This window comes from Dromiciops gliroides, chromosome 4 (assembly GCF_019393635.1).
Source record: "Dromiciops gliroides isolate mDroGli1 chromosome 4, mDroGli1.pri, whole genome shotgun sequence".
Lineage (NCBI taxonomy): Eukaryota > Metazoa > Chordata > Mammalia > Microbiotheria > Microbiotheriidae > Dromiciops > Dromiciops gliroides.
The window spans coordinates 212,905,249-212,923,571 of NC_057864.1; the positions used below are offsets into that span (position 1 = coordinate 212,905,249).

The 18,323-nt window shown below is 38.9% G+C and overlaps 1 protein-coding gene across 3 annotated transcripts in view; it reads left to right on the forward strand.

The window, feature by feature from the left end:
• The window catches only part of CSNK1D (casein kinase 1 delta), a 65,482-nt gene that overhangs the window by 19,890 nt on the left and 27,269 nt on the right, over positions 1-18,323 (forward strand). For all 3 annotated transcript variants that reach the window (XM_044000347.1, XM_044000348.1, XM_044000346.1), the window contains exons 3-6: positions 7,598-7,746; positions 15,922-16,150; positions 16,639-16,809; positions 17,465-17,613. In XM_044000347.1, the coding sequence (XP_043856282.1) occupies positions 7,598-7,746; positions 15,922-16,150; positions 16,639-16,809; positions 17,465-17,613 (698 nt within the window). The remainder of the gene's footprint in view (positions 1-7,597; positions 7,747-15,921; positions 16,151-16,638; positions 16,810-17,464; positions 17,614-18,323) is intronic.

Below are 18,323 nucleotides of genomic sequence, written 5' to 3' on the forward strand. Positions count from 1 at the left end.
GGGTTTGGATTTATTGATCAAGTTTATGATAGAATTTGTGAGGCTGTGTGTGGTTTTTTTTTTTATTTTAATTTTAAAATTAGCTAACCCAGGGGGTAGCTAGGTGGTGCAGTGGGTAAAGCACTGGCCCTGGATTCAGGAGTACTTGAGTTCAAATCTGGCCTCAGACACTTGACACTTACTAACTGTGTGACACTGGGCAAGTCACTTAACCCCCATTGCCCTGCCCCCCCCCAAAAAAAAATTAGCTAACTGAGCACCCAAATAGATACAAAACAACTTTTTATTTTATTTTTTTATCTTTTTTTATTTTTATTTTTTTTTTTAGTGAGGCAGTTGGGGTTAAGTGACTTGCCCAGGGTCACACAGCTTGTAAGTGTTAAGTGTCCAAGGCTGGATTCGAACTAAGGTACTCCTGACTCCAAGGCCAGTGCTCCATCCACTGCGCCACCTAGCTGCCCCCAAAACAACTTTTTAAATGAACAAGTTTTCATTATTCTTTGTGTTCCCTTCCATTAATTGTCTATTTCCCTTTTGCATGATTTATATCCTCTTTTTAAAGGAGAATATTGTATTCTGCTGTGTTCATTTTTCTTGTTTTTGTGGTGTTCATTGATTATTTTGTATATATTTTATATCATACTCATCGTTTTTAATTACGCTAAAATATTCCATTAAATTAATATGCTACAATGTTGTTGAACTTTTAGGCAGTTTCCATTTTTTTCCCCATTACATTTAATTGACTTGGTATTTATTAAATTCCTATTTAATATTAGTGCTAGGTATGAGGGATATCAGTATTAAAAAATGATACAGTTCGTACCTTCAGTGAATTTATATTCTATGGGGTTGGGTTGGATAGAATACAACATGAAGCCAGATAAATATAACACAGTGTAGGAAATAAATGGGAGCAAAGAAAATAACCAAAGAAAATGGTCTAGGAAAATTCGAAGAAAGGACATTTGGGGTCAAGTGGGGGCAGGGAGAGACAGGTATAGGACATGGAGACAATTCTGAAAGGCAGAGACAAGGTAATACATTCTGTACAGAGAATGGCTCACATGAATGCACAGAGATGAGCAGACTGCTTGTAGTTTGAGGAATAGCTGGTTGAATCACACACATAAAAGTGCCTGAGGTAAATAATGTGAGAAAAGTCTGAAGTTTTATTGATCCCCTTTTGTTTTTACATCTAGTCATTTCTTGGCATTCTTTCCTTGCCCCCCTCCCCTTCACCCAACCCCCTAAGCTTCCTTTTATAGTAAATGAAAGAAAAAGGTTAAACAAAACTAACCAACACCACAGTCATTTGATAGGCCATAAAAAGATTATTTTGGTAGCAATGGGAAGGATGCATTAGAGAAGAAAGAAACAGTAATTAGGGAGACCAGGTAAAGAGGCTGAACCAATTGTCCAGGCAAGATTAAAGCCTGGATAGAATTAGTGCCACACTATTCTACTAGCCCCTCAGGCTTGCAACCTAGATGTCATCCTTAACTCTTCACTATCTCTTTATCCCCTAATATCCAGTCTGTTGCCAAGACCTATCAATTACAACCTTTTCATCATCTCTCCAATATGCCTCCTTCTCTCCTCTTGACACTTCCACCAATCTGGTGCAAGCCTCATCACCTCACACCTGGACTATTGCACTAGCCTGCTGGTGGGACTGCCTGCCTTAAGTCTTCCTCCACTGTAATTCATCTTCCATTTAGCTACGAAAGTGATTTTCCTAAAGCACAGATCTGTTCATCTCTCTCTTTCTCTCTTTTTCTCTCTCTGTCTCTCTGTGTGTGTCTCTCTGTCTCTCTGTGTCTCACACACACACACACACACACACACACACACACACACACACACCCTCAATGAACTCCCATGGCTCCTTATTTCCTTCAGGATGAAATAAAAAACAATCTTTGTCTACCATTCAAAGCCTTTAATAATCTAGCCCCCAGCTCTCTACCTTTCTAGTCTTCTTACACCTTATATCCTGCCATGTACTCTTTGATCTAGTGTCAGCAGCCTCTTGACTTTTCCACAAACACTACACTCCATCTCTTGCCTCTGGGCATTTTCTCTGGCTGACTCCTGCCTAGATTGCTCTCTGCTTGGACTGTTGACATGTCCCTGGTTTCTTTTAAATCTCAGCTAAAATCCTATCTTTTACAGGAAGCCTTTCCCACCCCCTCTTAATTTTGATGCCTTCCTTTTAATTATTTCCTATTTACCCTATATTTAGTTTGTATACATTTGCTTGTTGTCTCCTCCATTATATTGTGAGCTCCCTGAAGGTCATGGACTGTCTTTTGTCTCCCCAGTGCTTAAGACAGTGCTTGGTATATAGTGAACACTGTAAGGGGCTAAAATTCTAGCTATGATGTCTAAAATCTAATGAGTGGTTGCCTTAAATTAGTTTTGGGGGTTTTTTTTGGGGGGTTTTTTTGCAGGGCAATGGGGGTTAAATGACTTGCCCAGGGTCACACAGCTAGTAAGTGTCAAGTGTCTGAGGCCGGATTTGAACTCAGATACTCCTGAATCCAGGGCCAGTGCTTTAACCACTGTGCCATCTAGCTGCCCCCTGGTTGCCTTAAATTAGAAAACGTATAGCACCAATCTTTGGGCATTAAGTATTTATACTATATGCTTTATAATATACTATATAATATACTTTAGTATATATGGGAATAGTAAAGAGAAACACGTGGATAAAGTATCCCTATTCTGCCTGTCCCCTGCTGCCTCTGCCGAGGTCCCAGAACCTCTTGTGAAACAGGAGACAGGGCAGTCCACACACACACACACACACACACACACACACACACACACACACACACACCCCTCCAAGCTAATTGGCTGGTAACTTTGATTGACACAACTAACAGGTAGTAACTTCTCTACGCTAAAGTCACATGGTTTCCAAATCACATGCTTTCTCCTCATGGCGGCACTTCCCTGCAGTATCTTTCTCAACAGGTTGGTAGCACTCTAAATCTCACAGCACTTAAATGTTTGACTGACTAAGTGACCAAGTGATTGTAATGGCAGTATATGTAGAGAGAACCTATAAAATTGGCAGTATTTCACATGTGATTGGATGAGAGGGAAAGGTCAAGGGCAATGAATCAATCCTAAGAACACAAGATTTAGCAATTCTGAGAGTTTTCATATATTTGGAGGACTATCATGTGGATGGAAGAAATAGATTTGTTCTGTTGCAGGGATCAGAGCCAGAGCTAATGAGTAGATGTTATAGGGAACAGATTTGAATTCCATATAAGGAAAGACCTTCAAGCAGGCCAACAAGGGAACAAATCATTGTGCAGTCTTTGCTTGAATATTTCCAGCAGTACTTCATTCCTTCATTCGTTTGGAAATTCAGCTTAGATGATTTAAGGTTCCTTCCCTCTCTGATTCCATATTTTTAGCTGGCCCAGAGTATTTCCTTTTGTATGTCTCATCATCACCTATGCACAACTAATCAAAAACTGAACGAAGCCTACCCTCTTTCTACTATTGTCTGACTTTCATAATCATTTTCCTACTCCCCTAGATTTAAAACTTTGGTGTCATCCTTTGCCCTTCCCTTTATCTTTTATTTTTCTTCCTTTAGACCATCTTTTCCGTTCACATTGACACCATCCTATGCTAGATCCTTATCTCTACAGGTATGGACTATTCTGCATTTCCTAACTGCTCTCTTCCCATCTTTGTTTCCTACTTTTACCACAGCCAAAATAATCTTCCGAAAATATTGTTTTCATGTCTCTCTCCTGCTTAACATACAGTGTTCTGTCTTTTCCTGTTAAATCTTTTTAATCTGGTATTCAAGTCCTTTTCTCTCTTTACAATATGAACAACTTTTACTCATGCCAATTTCTTGACTTGTACCCTTTCTTCTCTCATCCTCTCCTCTCAACACATGTCATTATTCACACCCATCCTTTCTTTCTGATTACCCAAAACCACCTCCATTCTTCTGGACCCAAATCAAGTCTCACCTCTTGTGAAGCCTTCCCTAGCTACGTTGATCTTTTCTTTTTTCTTCTAAACTCCTGTGACATTTGTTATTTATAGTTAAGATCATAGGGACCTAAAAAGTCTTTGAATCTAACTTCATTTTACATGCATGGAAACTGAGGCCCAGAGAGTTTAAGTATCTTGCTCAGGGTTGCATAGTCTGCACAACAATAGAACCTAGGTCTTCTAACTCCAAGGCCAGGAATCTACTACATTATGATGCCACTACACTTAAATCTGTACAGTATTTCTGGGACTTATGAAGCCTTGAGGGCCTGCACACAGAATTTATGTCACTTCTTTGTGACTTCGGAAGAAAAAAAGGGTATTTGGGAAATTAACGATCTACTAGAAGTAGATGGTTTTGAACAAGATTTAGGACCATAGTTTAAGATAAACATGATAGATTCTTGGCTGGGTACATTATATCCCATAAAAACTAGGAAGAGTAGGTGGAGACTTTCTAATCAGATCAAGAAACTTAACCTGAAAATGGAAGGGGAAGGGAGAAAAAATGTCCAAATTAAACTCTAGAGGACATTGAGTATGATATATAATGGTAGGAGAATTACCTATAAGTTTACAGAGATAATTAATTGGGGGGGGGGAATTGCTGCTTTAGGAGTCTTACAGTCTAATGAATATGGATCATAAAACATGCTTGAGATTTTAATTCCAGATTTCATTTAGTTAGTTAGTGAGGCAATTTGGGGTTAAGTGACTTGCCCAGGGTCACATAGCTAGTAAGTGTTAAGTGTCTGAGGCCGGATTTGAACTCAGGTACTCCTGATTCCAGGGCTGGTGCTCTATCCACTGCGCCACCTAGCTGCCCCTTAATTCCAGATTTGACCCAGTATCACCAAGACTTGGAGACAGTGCTTATAACTATAGTACATGAATGAAAGGGTCTGTTTGGGGTTTTTTTGGTTTTTTTAAGAAAAAAACATGAGTAACTATCAAGAAAATATGTACCTTTTGTGTACATCTATTAACCTCAGTGGGGGATCATAAGAATCATGCATAGCTGAGCATAGAAAGAGAAACAGAAATTCTATCATTGTAGGAGGTATAATATAGATCACCCAGCCAGAAGGTAGTTTCTGATTAATATCATAAAATTGGTTCATATACATGATGAAAGGCTATTTGCTGAAAAATCTTGCTCCTACAAAAGCAGAACACATGATAAATACTTGACTTGCTGACAGTTTTACCTTTTAGAAGATAGAGGTGGAGGTAGCTAGGTGGCGCAGTGGAGAAAGCACTGGCCCTGGACTCAGGAGGACCTGAATTCAAAGCCTCAGACACTTGACACTTAGTAGCTGTGTGATCCTGGGCAAGTCACTTAACCCTCATTGCCCCACCTTTAAAAAAAAAAAAAAGACAACAGAATAGCTTCAACCCAGTTCTGACTAACCAGGAAGAACTAGGAGACCAAAAACAGTGGGAGTCATAAGATCAAATGACACTTATTAGCCAAAGAAAGGAAACTGGTCAAGACATATAATAGCCTTTGACTCACTTAGTAAAACACTTCAAAATTTACAGAGGTATGGCTTGAGAGTATAAAAAGGATGCTAACTCCAGACAGATGAGTGTCTCAGAATCAAATTGTAGTCATAGTTGTGAATTGATACCCATGTAAAAGAAATTGAGGAGACATACATCAAAAGAGACTGATAGACTCTAATGGCTTCAGACTCAAAAAGGAAACAAAGAAGATGGAAACAGGAGAATATAATCAAAGAGCAAAAAAGAGCATTGTAGCTCTAAGAATAATGTCAGGAAGGCAAAAACTTATAACTTTCAAAGTACCACAATCTGAAACTTTTTTTAAAAGTACATCTTGGAGGGCAGCTAGGTGGCGCAGTGGATAAAGCACTGGCCCTGGATTCAGGAAGACCTGAGTTCAAAGCCAGCCTCAGACACTTGACACTTAGTAGCTGTGTGATCCTGGGCAAGTCACTTAACCCTTATTGCCCTGCCCCCCCCCCCAAAAAAAAAGGTACATCTTGTTTTATAAGCCCTTTTTGTTATTCCAAGATAAGCCTCTAAGAGTGCCTTCTTATTTTGAGCGTATGGAGGAATGACAGAAAAAGGAGCATGATCTTCAGGCTAAAAAGGGTAAAATAAATTTGCTTAAGAGAGAATCAGAGCTATTAAAATTTCCCCAGATTGGGTGGTGGTGGTGGTGGTGGTAATTAGCATTTGGCATTTCTGAGTTTCAATCACCCAGGCAGGATAAATTATAAGCATGGGGACCGAAGCGGCTTGGAGATGGAATAACTGACCTGTCATAAGTAGTCTTTCAGCTGACATGGACAGGTATACTAGCGTAGTAGAACAGGAGGAGAACAAGCATTTATTGGGCGCCCCCTAAGTACCAGGCACTGCGCTGAGCTCTTTGCAGGTCTTTTCTTGGGAATAGTGTGGGTGTAGCTCATCTGAACGTTCTGGATGGGGGCTAGAGATTGGGTGGTAGTACAGTCAGGCAGATTCATAATTGGTGTAATGCCTGTACCCAAAGACTGTTAATCAACAGATCCTAGTGTTCCTGGAAGGCCATTGTTGGGGTGTATTCCAGTGATTTTACCCAAGGTCTGTTTTGTTCAATATTCCGATTATCAGTAACTTTTTTATTTTAAAGATCTTGATGCCATGCTCGTCAAGCATGGAGATGATATAATACTGATTAGAAAAGTTATTTAGTTGGGTGACAAAATCAGGAGCAAAAAAATTCTGGTCAGGCTTAGTAAACTGGAAGAAAAAGGGGATAAATGTAAGGTCCTGCCTATAATTCAGAAATATCAAATACAGGCTAGAGGAGATAACTGAGCAGCATCTTATTTGAAGGGGAAAAAACCCAACAACTGGGACGTTGTAGTTGACTTCAAGCTCAGTCATTCATCAACCTTTACAGGCTGTAGTCCCACCATATATTTTGTACTGATTGGATCTCTTCTGGAGTATATAGATGGATAAACAAGAAATTTAGAGAAGTCCAAAAAAATGTAGAGTTTAACCATGTTATTAGAGAAATAAATAGTTAATGGAACTGTGGTGTGTAGCATGGAGAAGAGGGTTAGAATGAGGAAGAGGATGAAGAAAAGTTGCTAATAACTGCCTTCAAACACTTGTCATGTAGAGATTCTGTTTATTCTTTGAGTCACTAGGACCGTGGATGGAAGATGCAAAACAATAGATAGTATTTAAACACAGGGAAGAACTTTATAAGAGATCTATAAAAATTTAAAAGCACTGTTTTCTGAAGTAATGGATTCCCTGTGTTCAAGTAGAGAGTAGGGGGTTAGTCTAAATGACTTCTGAAGTCACTTCTAGGTCTGTAATTCTGCTTTACACCTCACGTTGTCTTCAACAGTGTAGCTTTTACAGTTAGACTTAACCTTCTTGAGGATAGTGACATATTTTTCTTGTCATATAATTCTCTCCACCCTATCACCCCCTCCCCCTTTAATATAAGAAATGAATTTACAAACCATCGAATTGAAGTAAACTAAGCTTAGTGGTGACAAATCAGATAATCCATATTTAATGAAATTTATATTTCTTTCAGTGGGCATTCCTACAATTAAATGGTGTGGGGCAGAAGGGGACTATAATGTCATGGTGATGGAGCTTTTGGGACCAAGCCTTGAAGATCTCTTCAATTTCTGCTCAAGAAAATTCAGTCTGAAAACTGTCCTGCTACTTGCTGACCAGATGGTAAGAAATTATTTTTGATGGAAGTAAATTAGGTGCTAGTCATAGGCATTCTATTTTGATGCCCCAGCATGGATGGAGATGACCCTGGCTTCTCCAAGGTCATGCCAAGAAACTGCAAACTCTGGCAGGCCTTATCAAAGGGGAAGGGCTCCAAATAGAAACCTGTAGATCTGTTGTCTGAGGACTAGCCTAGCCAAGTTCAGAGAGTCTTATCACCAGAAGGTTGGCCACAGCAAGAGTCAGTCTAGATGGGAAAGAATTGCAGTCTGCATTGGTGAAAGTAGTACCCCACATTGAAAGCAAGAATCTTTGGAAGTATGGAAGTAGTAAGTTGGCTGTTCCACAGACCTCAGCATCAAAGTAATGCAAATTTGCTCAAGAGCATGAAGAAGGAATGGAGGGGGAAGCCTGCATATGGTTTAAGGACATTGGAAACTAGGCACAGGGAAGCAAGAGCAGGAGAAACATGCAGGTGCAGGGGCCAGACATGGATACAGTATGCCCTGGGGCAGGGAGGAGCTGCTGGGGAGAGGCAGAAGAAGTGGGGGAGGGCACCAAGCCGGGGCGGGGAAGATCTCACTCAAATCTCCAGCCAAACTCCTGGCATGGTGGTGGTTATCTTTCTGTGAGTTCATTCTTCAGCCTTCACTCGGAGGAGTTGTTTTTGTTTTGGTCAGGGAAGTGGGAAGTCACAGAAAGCCGAGCCAAGGAACAGGAGTAAAGAGAGCATAGTATGTACAGTGTTGTTTTTTTTCTTGGAATGTGAATTTCTTTCAGAATTTTTGTAATGTGAATTTATGTAAAGTGAAAACTACATATTACAAGACCTCAGGTAGCTTCATGTGTGCATAACACCATGATAGGCCAGGGTGCATAGGAAGCTGTAGTTGTAGTTTCGGTCCCACCTAATTTATTTTTCAGGGCCTTTTACTTGCTTGGTCATCTCTTTTTTAAAATCAGTTTTTATTGATATTTTCTGTTTCTTATGTCATTATCCTTCTCATTTCCCACAGAGTCATCCCATTACATAGTATTTTTTAGAAAGGAAAAAAGTCTGCACAACTGATCAATACATTGGAAAACATCTGAAAACATGTAAAATATGACACTTGTGAACTTCCTACCTGCACAAAAGGGCCGATTGGGGGTCTCCTTTCACACCGCTTTGAGTCTTTATAATTTTGTGGCATTCATTTTTATTTTTTTTGATGTGGTGTTCTTTCCATTTCCATTGTTAATAGTTACTTTGTATATTTTTCTCTTGGTTCTGCTCACTTCACTGTGCGTGTGTTCCCAGAGATATTTCCATGCTTCTCTGTATTCATCATACACATACATTTATAGCATAGTAATATTCCATTACGTTGATGTACAATAGTTTATTTAGCCATTCCCCAATTGATAGTCATGTACTTTATTTCCATTTCTTTTGCTATCACCAGAAGTGTTGCCAAAAATATTTTGGTGCACATGGCGACTTTCTTCTGTCTTCCTTGTGCCATAAGCCTAACTAATGGAGTGTCTGGTTCAAAAGATAGGGACTTTATTTGCATAATTCCAAATTGCTTTCCAAAATGAATATACCATTTCACAGCTCCATCAACAATGTATTAGTGGGCTTATCATTCCACAACTCCTTTGTCACTGTGGGCTGATTTGTCATTTCGCTGATTTTTAGGGTGTGATAGGAAACTTCAGGGATGCTTTGGTTTGCATTTCTCTTTAATAGTGACTTGAAAACTATTCACAACCACATGTAAGAATGTTCCAATTTGGGCAGCTAGGTGGCGCAGTGGATAGAGCACCGGCCCTGGAGTCAGGAGTACCTGAGTTCAAATCTGGCCTCAGACACTTAACACTTACTAGTTGTGTGACCCTGGGCAAGTCACTTAACCCCAATTGCCTCACTTAAAAAAAAAAAAAGAATGTTCCAATTCTTTTTTTTGAGAATTGTTCATATCCTTTGACACTTATTGGAGAATAGCTATTAGTCTTAAATATATCTTGGATAACAAGATATATATATATATATATATGTGTATATATCAGAGAAATTTGATACAAAGATTTTTTTTTTTTTAGTGAGGCAATTGGGGTTAAGTGGCTTGCCAAGGGTCACACAGCTAGTAAGTGTTAAGTGTCTGAGACCGGATTTGAACTCAGGTACTCCTGACTCCAGGGCCGGTGCTCTATCCACTGCGCCACCTAGCTGCCCCCGATACAAAGATTTTTTAAAAAAAAAATTCAATCAATTCACTTATTCTTGGTAAGTTAATTTGTCTTAACAGAAGCTTTTCAGTTTCCCGTAATCAAAATTGTCGATTTTATCTTTTGTATTTACCTCTACTTTTTGTTTGCTTAAGAACCCATCTACATGCAGATGTGAGATTATCTGATCTGTTTCTCTTCTAATTTTTTTATAGTATGATCATGTATTCATTTGGAATGTATTGTGGAATATGATGTAAGGTGCTAATCTAAGCCTAATTTCTGCCAGACTGCTTTCCAGTTTTCCCAGTGATTATTATCACATGGAGGTTTTTTTTTTTCTAGGTAATTTGTTTTCCATTGTATCAAACACTAGTTTGATTTCTATTGTTTCTGATTCTCCTTTATCTAGTCTATGCCATCGCTCCTTCTTTCTCTTTCTCTCTTTGCTGTTGTTCAGTTGTTTTCATTTATGTCCAATTTGTGGCTCCATTTAGGGTTTTCATGCCAAAGATACTTGGAGTGGTTTGCCATTTCCATCTCTAGTTCATTTTATGATGAGGAAAATGAGGCACACAGGGTGAAGTGATTTGCCCATGGTCACACAGCTAGCTAGTAAGTGTGTCTGATGCTGGATTTGAACTCAGGTCTTCTCACTCCAGGCCTGGTCTCTATCCACTGAGCCACCTGGCTGCCCAGAATGCAACTTTCGATCTAGCCCATAATGGGTGCTTTGTTGTTGAGCTGGGTCCAGTTCTTCATGATCCTATTTGGGATTTTCTTGGCAAAGATACTGGAGTGGTTTGCCATTTCCCCTGATTCTAACCCCATTGCTCTATCCATTCTTTCACCAAGCTGCCCCTCTCTATTTATTAAAAAGTACCAGATCGTTATGATGACTGCTGCTTAATAATGTTTGAGGTGTAGAAATGGTATCCCTCTTCATCCTTACCTCTTTTCATCCTTTCCCTGGATATTCTAGATCTTTTTTTTTTCCAGTGAATTTTGTTATTTGATCAGATTCTGTAAAGTACTCCTTTGATTTGGTCATTGTAAAATAATTTTGGTAGCTGTTATTTTTATTATATTGGTACAATGTAGCCATGAGCACCAAAGTCTTATATATGCTCTGAGAGGTTTTTTAATTTTGTGGTTATTTGGAATGGGATTCTGATTTTGCTTCTTGTGTTTTGTTATATGGAAATGCTATTGATTTGAGGGAGGAGGGGGGGAAATGAGGGTTAAGTGACTGGCCCATGGTCACACAGCTGGTGTCTGATGTCGGAGGCTGGATTTGAACTCAGGTCCTCCTGAATCCAGGGCCAGTGCTTTCTCCACTGCACCACCCAGCTGCCCCTAATGCTATTGATTTTTGAGGAATTATTTTGTAGCCTTCAGCTTGGCCAAACCTGTTGTTTCTATTAGTATCTTTGCTGATTTCCAAAGATTTTACAAGTAAGTCATCATATCAGCAAATAAGAATAGTTTTATCTCCTGTTTACCTATCTTTATGCATTTAATTTCTTTCCCTTGTCTTATTACTATTGCTAGTATTTCAAGAACTATATCAGATAACAGATAGTAGGCAAACTTGCTTCACTTATTATTGGGAAAGTTTCAAGTGTATCTCTTTTGTATTGGGTGTTTGCTTTTGGGTTTAGGTGCTTTTATGATATTAAAGAAATGTCTTCTACGTCTAGACTCTGTAGAGTTTTTTTGTTTTTGTCGGGCAATGAGGGTTAAGTGACTTGCCCAGGGTCACACAGCTAGTGTCAAGTGTCTGAGGTCATATTTGAATCCTGAATCCAGGGCCGGTGCTTTATCCACTGCGCCACCTAGATGCCCCGAGACTCTGTAGTTTTTAAACATGTGTTGTGCTTTGTTAAAGGCTTTTACTGCATCTATTGAAATGATCATGTGATTCTTTGATGTTTGGTTTTTAATATTATGTTGATTGTTTTCTTAACATTAACCATCCTTGCATCCCTGGTATAAATTCTACTTGGTCATAATGAATAATGTCTTGGATAAATTGCTTTAGTCTCAGAATGTTCATGTCATTATTCATTAATGACATTGGCCTATAGTTTTCTGTTTTATCTTTCCCTGGCTTAGTTAATTAGTACTATATTTGTCTCATGAAAGGATTCTGATAGAATGCCTTAATTTTTGAGAAAAATTTGTGAAATATGGGTACTACTAACTTCTTCAAAAATTTGGATAGAATTTCCCTGTGAATTCAGTTTTTTCCTTTGGCAGATCCTTTACAGTTCAATCTCCTTACTTAAGATCTCCTATCTGATCTTCTGATAATTTAAATATTTTATTATTTTTAAGTATTCCTTTATTTCTTTTGTGTTCTCAGTTTTAGTACATAACTGAATACTATGTTCTGATTTTTCTTTTTCTTTTTCGTGGTTTTGTTTTGATTTCACCTTGCTCATTGTTTTTTAATTGATTTCATTTTCTGTCCTATTAGTTAAATTAGCTAAGGGTTTATCCATTTTATTAGTCTTTTAGTTTGATTCATTTCTATTTATTTTTGTTTCTAATTTATTCCCCCTCTAATTTTTAATATCTCCTTTTCTGTGCTTGTTTTAGATTTGTTTTATTTTTTGGCTTTCTAATTTTAAAAAATGCACATTCAGGGGCAGCTAGATGGCGCAGTGGTTAAAGCACCGGCCCTGGATTCAGGAGTAACTGAGTTCAAATCCGGCCTCAGACACTTGACACTTACTAGCTGTGTGACCCTGGGCAAGTCACTTAACCCCCATTGCCTACAAAAAAAAAATACACATTCAGTTCATTAATCCTCTCCTTGTCTATTTAACAAAATGTATGTTTGTAAGGATATACTTTTTCCCCTGAGGACTACGTTAGCCGCATCCCAGAAATTTTAGTATATTGTTTCATCATTATTTTCTTTTACATAATTCTTTGTTTCTGTGATTTGTTCTTTGACCCACCTATTTAAGAATTCACTATTAGGTCTCCATTTGGGTCTGTACCTTTTTGTTTGTGGTCCCTGAACCAAATACTACTTTTATTGAGTTATGGTTTATAAAGGATATGGTATTAGGGGTGGCTAGGTGGCGCCATGGATAGAGCATCTGCCCTGGCTTCAGAAGGACCTGAGTTCAAATTCGGCCTCAGACACTTGACACTAGCTGTGTGACCCTGGGCAAGTCATTTAACCCCAATTGCCTCACCCCCAAAATAAATAAAATAAAGGATATGGTGACTATTTTTGCCTTTTTAACTTTTTTTTTTTTTGGTAATATCTCTGTGACCACTGGCTCTTTTTTCCTAACCCCTGTCCTCTCATTTGTTAGTCCTTTCCCTTTAGGGTTTTGCTTATTAATTCCTTTTCCCCTCCTGCATTTATCTGGTTATATAATTCCTTCTTCCCCCTCCATTTTTTTCTCTTCATTAACCATCCTCTGTCTATTCTAGAACACCATTCTCCTGATTCATGACCCCTTTAATTATCTGGTGTCTCTATTCCGTCTTCTTCATGCAGTCAAAAATTCCAAAGAATCCATCACAAGCTTTTCCCTATAGTTGGTTTATGCCACTTTATAGTTTGCCCCACAGTTTCCATTTTTCATTGTCTCCCAAAACAATGACAGATACTACAGGTGTCAGAGAAGATACTTCCCCATGGTAGGGAGGGCCGTTCCCCCATGATTATGCAGCCCTCCCCTGTTACCGTTTTTGCCCCCATTTGTCTCAGTCTCCTTCCTGGGTTCATACTCCCCCAATTACCTCCCCTCAAGGGATCTAATTCCTCCCCTTCTGAGGGAGGACTAGTGAATTTTGAAAGCATTAAATCCCCTAGAACACACCCAGCTTAAGGTCCCCATCTCCCCTTCATAGGAGTACTCATCAGTGGAACCCTTCATTTACCAAAGCCAAGCTTCCTTTCTTCCCTCCCTGCTTTTCAGTCCTCTCTTCTTCTTCCCCACCCACTAACTACCCTGCAGGCTGTTTTCTTTTGAGACCACTGATTACCATCTGCTCATTGCTAGCAAGCCCTTGATTTGGTCCTTGGGTCCATCACATATTCTTCTCTATCCTCCTGTTCACTTCTACCATTTTATGCATGCTCCAGTATTGTAATATAGTTCTCCAAAAGCATGGATTCACCTGTAGACAGTGTCACCACATAGTGTCCATAATGCTGTAGGCATGCCTTTTCACTGTTAACCTCCTTCAGACTGCCACCTTCACCTCCATTTCCTTGTGTAGATTTAGGAAGGAGTCTCTTATTAGTCTCTCAGCTGTTCTGTTGCAATCTATGACTCCTGCATTTGTTTACTCCATCTGCATTTCTATTGTTTGGAGTGTTTAAGAAGGAAATAATCTCTCTAGTTCTGATTTTCTTTTTAAATGTTTGAAACACCTTCTTTATTATTGAATGTCCATCTTTTTTTCATATATGGTTAAGCTCAGATTTGCAGAGTAGGCCATCCTGGGCTGCATCCTGAGCTCAATTGCTTTTCAGAATACATTATTCCATTCCCTCCTAATTTTCTGATAGGTGCAGAATAGTCTTGCATCATTAGAAAATTCTTCTCCTGATAGCTTGTAGAACTTTTTCTTTCTGAATTGAATTGTTCAATATAACCACTACACATCTTGTAGTTTTTAGCCTTGGTTTTTTTCTAGAGGTGATCTGTGAATTCTTTCAATTGATAGTTCTTTTTCTACATTCAGAAGTTTTAGGCAGTTTTATTATTTCTTGCATAGTGGTGGGTTTTTGGGTTGTTAGGGGCTTTGGGTTGTTTTTTTTTTATCATGTTCTTCTGGGAAACCTATGATCTGTACTTCAAGATCAGTATGTTTCGTATAATGAGCATATTTTCTTTTAATGCTGTTTTTTTTTAACCTTTTTACATTGTTTTGTATATTTGCATTCCCATTCTCTTGTGCTAACTTCTCATTTCTCTTTTGAACCTCTCAGGAACAGTGTATTGTAGTTCTATGTTTTCCTCACATTCTGTAGGGTCTTCTGTCTCAAATGTTGGATCATTTTCCTTGTTTTGCAATATCGATTCAGATGTCTGAACTCATTTACTAGATCTGGAGGCCCTGTTTCCTTCTGTTGTTAAATCATTTCCTTGTTGATATATCTGCTTATGTCCAAAACCTTTGAGTTTTCTTCCAGTGATCTTTTTCCCTTTTGCGTACTTTCTGGCTTTGTCTTCTCTGGTAGTGGTTTTCTTGGTGGCCTCCTTCTATGCCAGGTAATTCATGGCTCATCAGCCCAGGTCTCTGCCCCAAGTGACTTAGGTAGAACTTGCTCCAAATGAATGTTGAACTCTTTTACCTCTAGCTTAGTGGAGTGTCCTTCCCACACAACATCCTCACCTCGTATCCTGCCCACTATCTCTGTTCTTCACTTCTCTGACCTGACACCAGCAGTTTAGAGAGTTGTTGTGCTGGTACTATTGGGATTGTCCATCCTGTCACTGGCAGCCCCAGGTCATAGCTTTGCAGCACTGGTGCTACAGGGTTGTCTGCTTCTGCAGCAGTGGCAGCTCCCAGCACACTTTTGTTTGTAAAGGGCTGCTGGAGCACTTGATGTCGAGGAGTAAACTTTGGCAGCCTGGAGCTGGATTTTCCAAGGCAGTGGAGAAAGAGGGAGAAGTGGTCACCAGAGTATGGAGGTAGATTTTGTTGCAAGTCCTTGAGTCTTCTCAATGCTGCTTCACTGCTGGTAGTTTGGGAGCTAAAGAAGGGGTGCTAAGTGGACTTAGTGTCAGTGAGCATCATAGGTTTGGGTTTGGGTTTGGGTTTTTTACTTGCTTTTGGATTCTGGGTGTCCATGACCAGCTGAAGTTGTTTTATCTTGGACACATAATTTCTGTTTTGGAGAGGTTTGAGAGGTCATGGGGATAAGAAAAAATGTCATCCTCCATCTTGTTCCTCACATCTTGATCATCTCTTTTTACTTCTTGCTTATAGATTAGTCGGATTGAATACATTCATTCAAAGAACTTCATCCACCGAGATGTGAAGCCGGATAATTTTCTTATGGGACTGGGGAAAAAGGGTAACCTGGTCTACATCATAGACTTTGGGTTGGCCAAGAAGTACCGGGATGCTAGGACCCATCAGCACATACCCTATCGTGAGAATAAAAACCTCACAGGAACTGCTCGTTATGCCTCCATCAACACTCATCTTGGAATTGGTGAGCCTGTGTGTAGTATACTCCTCTACCTAGAAAACTGGGAGTCACTGACATAAGAGAGCCTTCTGGACTTATCTCTCAAATCTGGAAATGTAACAGCTACTTATCTGTGTTCTTGGGCATCATCAGACTGTGGAACCTTCCAAGTTTATGGATCCAGTGACCATTAAATCCTCGTGGCAGATAGGTTGTAACTTCTGAGTGAATGAATTAAAAGCATTTTTTTTTCTTTAGGGATTTGCGGGGCTGGTAACTCTTTGCTTTTTATATAGAGTCAATCACTTATGGCATTATTGTACCCTATTCTAAGGGTTAGTTGACTTTGTTTAGGGCAAGAGTAATTTTTAAAGGTGTTTTTTTCTCTATAATGTGACCATTAAGCATTTATTTTGTGAATTTTTTTTTTGGTTACTTTTTAAGAAATACAGTGAACGCATGTATGTTGTTACCCTGTCATACATTTTTCTTTGTTTATCCTTTCTCTTCAGAACAATCTCGAAGGGATGACTTGGAGTCCCTGGGCTATGTGTTGATGTACTTCAATTTGGGCTCCCTCCCCTGGCAGGGGCTGAAGGCTGCTACCAAGAGACAAAAATATGAAAGAATTAGTGAAAAGAAAATGTCCACTCCCATTGAAGTGTTATGTAAAGGCTACCCTTGTAAGTCTTTGGGGGTCTACCTGTTCCACATTCTTAAATTCCACTAATGAGTTATAAGGCTGTTCTGTCACTATATTCTTTGGGAGAAATATAATCCAATAACCTAAATAAATAAATAATATGTTATTATGCCTACTTCTCAGCACCTCTATTTTTGGAGGTCCTTAAAAGTGACAGTTAATGCTTTGTACACCTTTCCCTTATTAGCTTTTCTGCTTAAATATTGAGCATCTCTGATTACCAAGAATAGGCAAGTTTTTTGCCCTATACCTTGGACCCTATTGCTTATATGGCTAGCCTTATTTCATTTCACTTGCTGCTGAAATAATTCTTCTTTCAGCTCCTGAAATTCTTCTTTCAGCTCCTGTTATTATTCCATTAACTTTTCTTCATATTCTTCATTTGGGCATTCTCAGAACACATGCCTTAGTCCTTGGTAACCTCAGAGTTTCCCAAAATAAATTTAAGTTCCAGAACAATGATGAGTACTTCAGATTTCATCTATGCTTTAGATCAGGGTTCTATATTTTAATTTGTTTAGAACAGTAGAAGATAAATATAAATGCAGGCAAACTATAGGGGGAAAAATTGTACTAACACTCAAACCAGTTTTCCATACTATGAATACAGCTTTGAGTTTCTCAATGTTTTACAGCTGAATTTGCCACTTACCTGAATTTCTGTCGTTCGTTGCGTTTTGATGACAAACCTGACTATTCCTATCTGAGACAGCTCTTCAGGAACCTGTTCCATCGCCAGGGTTTTTCCTATGACTATGTGTTTGACTGGAACATGCTCAAATTTGTAAGTACCACTGTCATTCCTTTTAAAGACTATGGCTTACAAATAGGATTTTACTTTTGGGTTTTGAGTTATTTAGGTAGCATTTCTTATTTTCTACCTCATTTTTAAAATCACCTGGATAATTGTGATCCCAATAACATTGAAATGCTGGAGTGAAAGAGGAAAGACATTGGAGTCCTTCAAATGTTTATGCTATACCTGGGAATTTCTTTATCAACCTGCATACATGCCATGGGTCATCAGAAAATCCTGGTCCCAGAAAATAGAACTTATTTTGAAATACCTATCCAGTATTGTCTTATATCTTTTATTGGAATTTGCATATAGTTCATTCCTTTTGTAAAACCCACTCCCATACTCCTGCTATCCCTTGGACCATTTTTCTCCCTATGACAACACAGGATCAGTGATACTTGGTACAAAACTAGTAAGAATTCAGGCTTAAGCTAATCTCCTTCCTCTTTCATTAAGAATTCATTACACTCAGTTATCAACTTAGAACAGAAATTGGAAACCTTCCAGGTTGACGAAATCTACAATTTACAGAATCAAACCTCTTCCTCAAAGAGTACACAAAAACAGGAAGCCCTAGAATGGCTTTACAGGATGAAAAGGGGCTAACAAATAATGCCAAGAGTATTTTGTCCCAGAATTTGGGGTTAGTTTCATATTTTTTTTTGCCCAAGCATTACATTAAGCATTTACAAGTT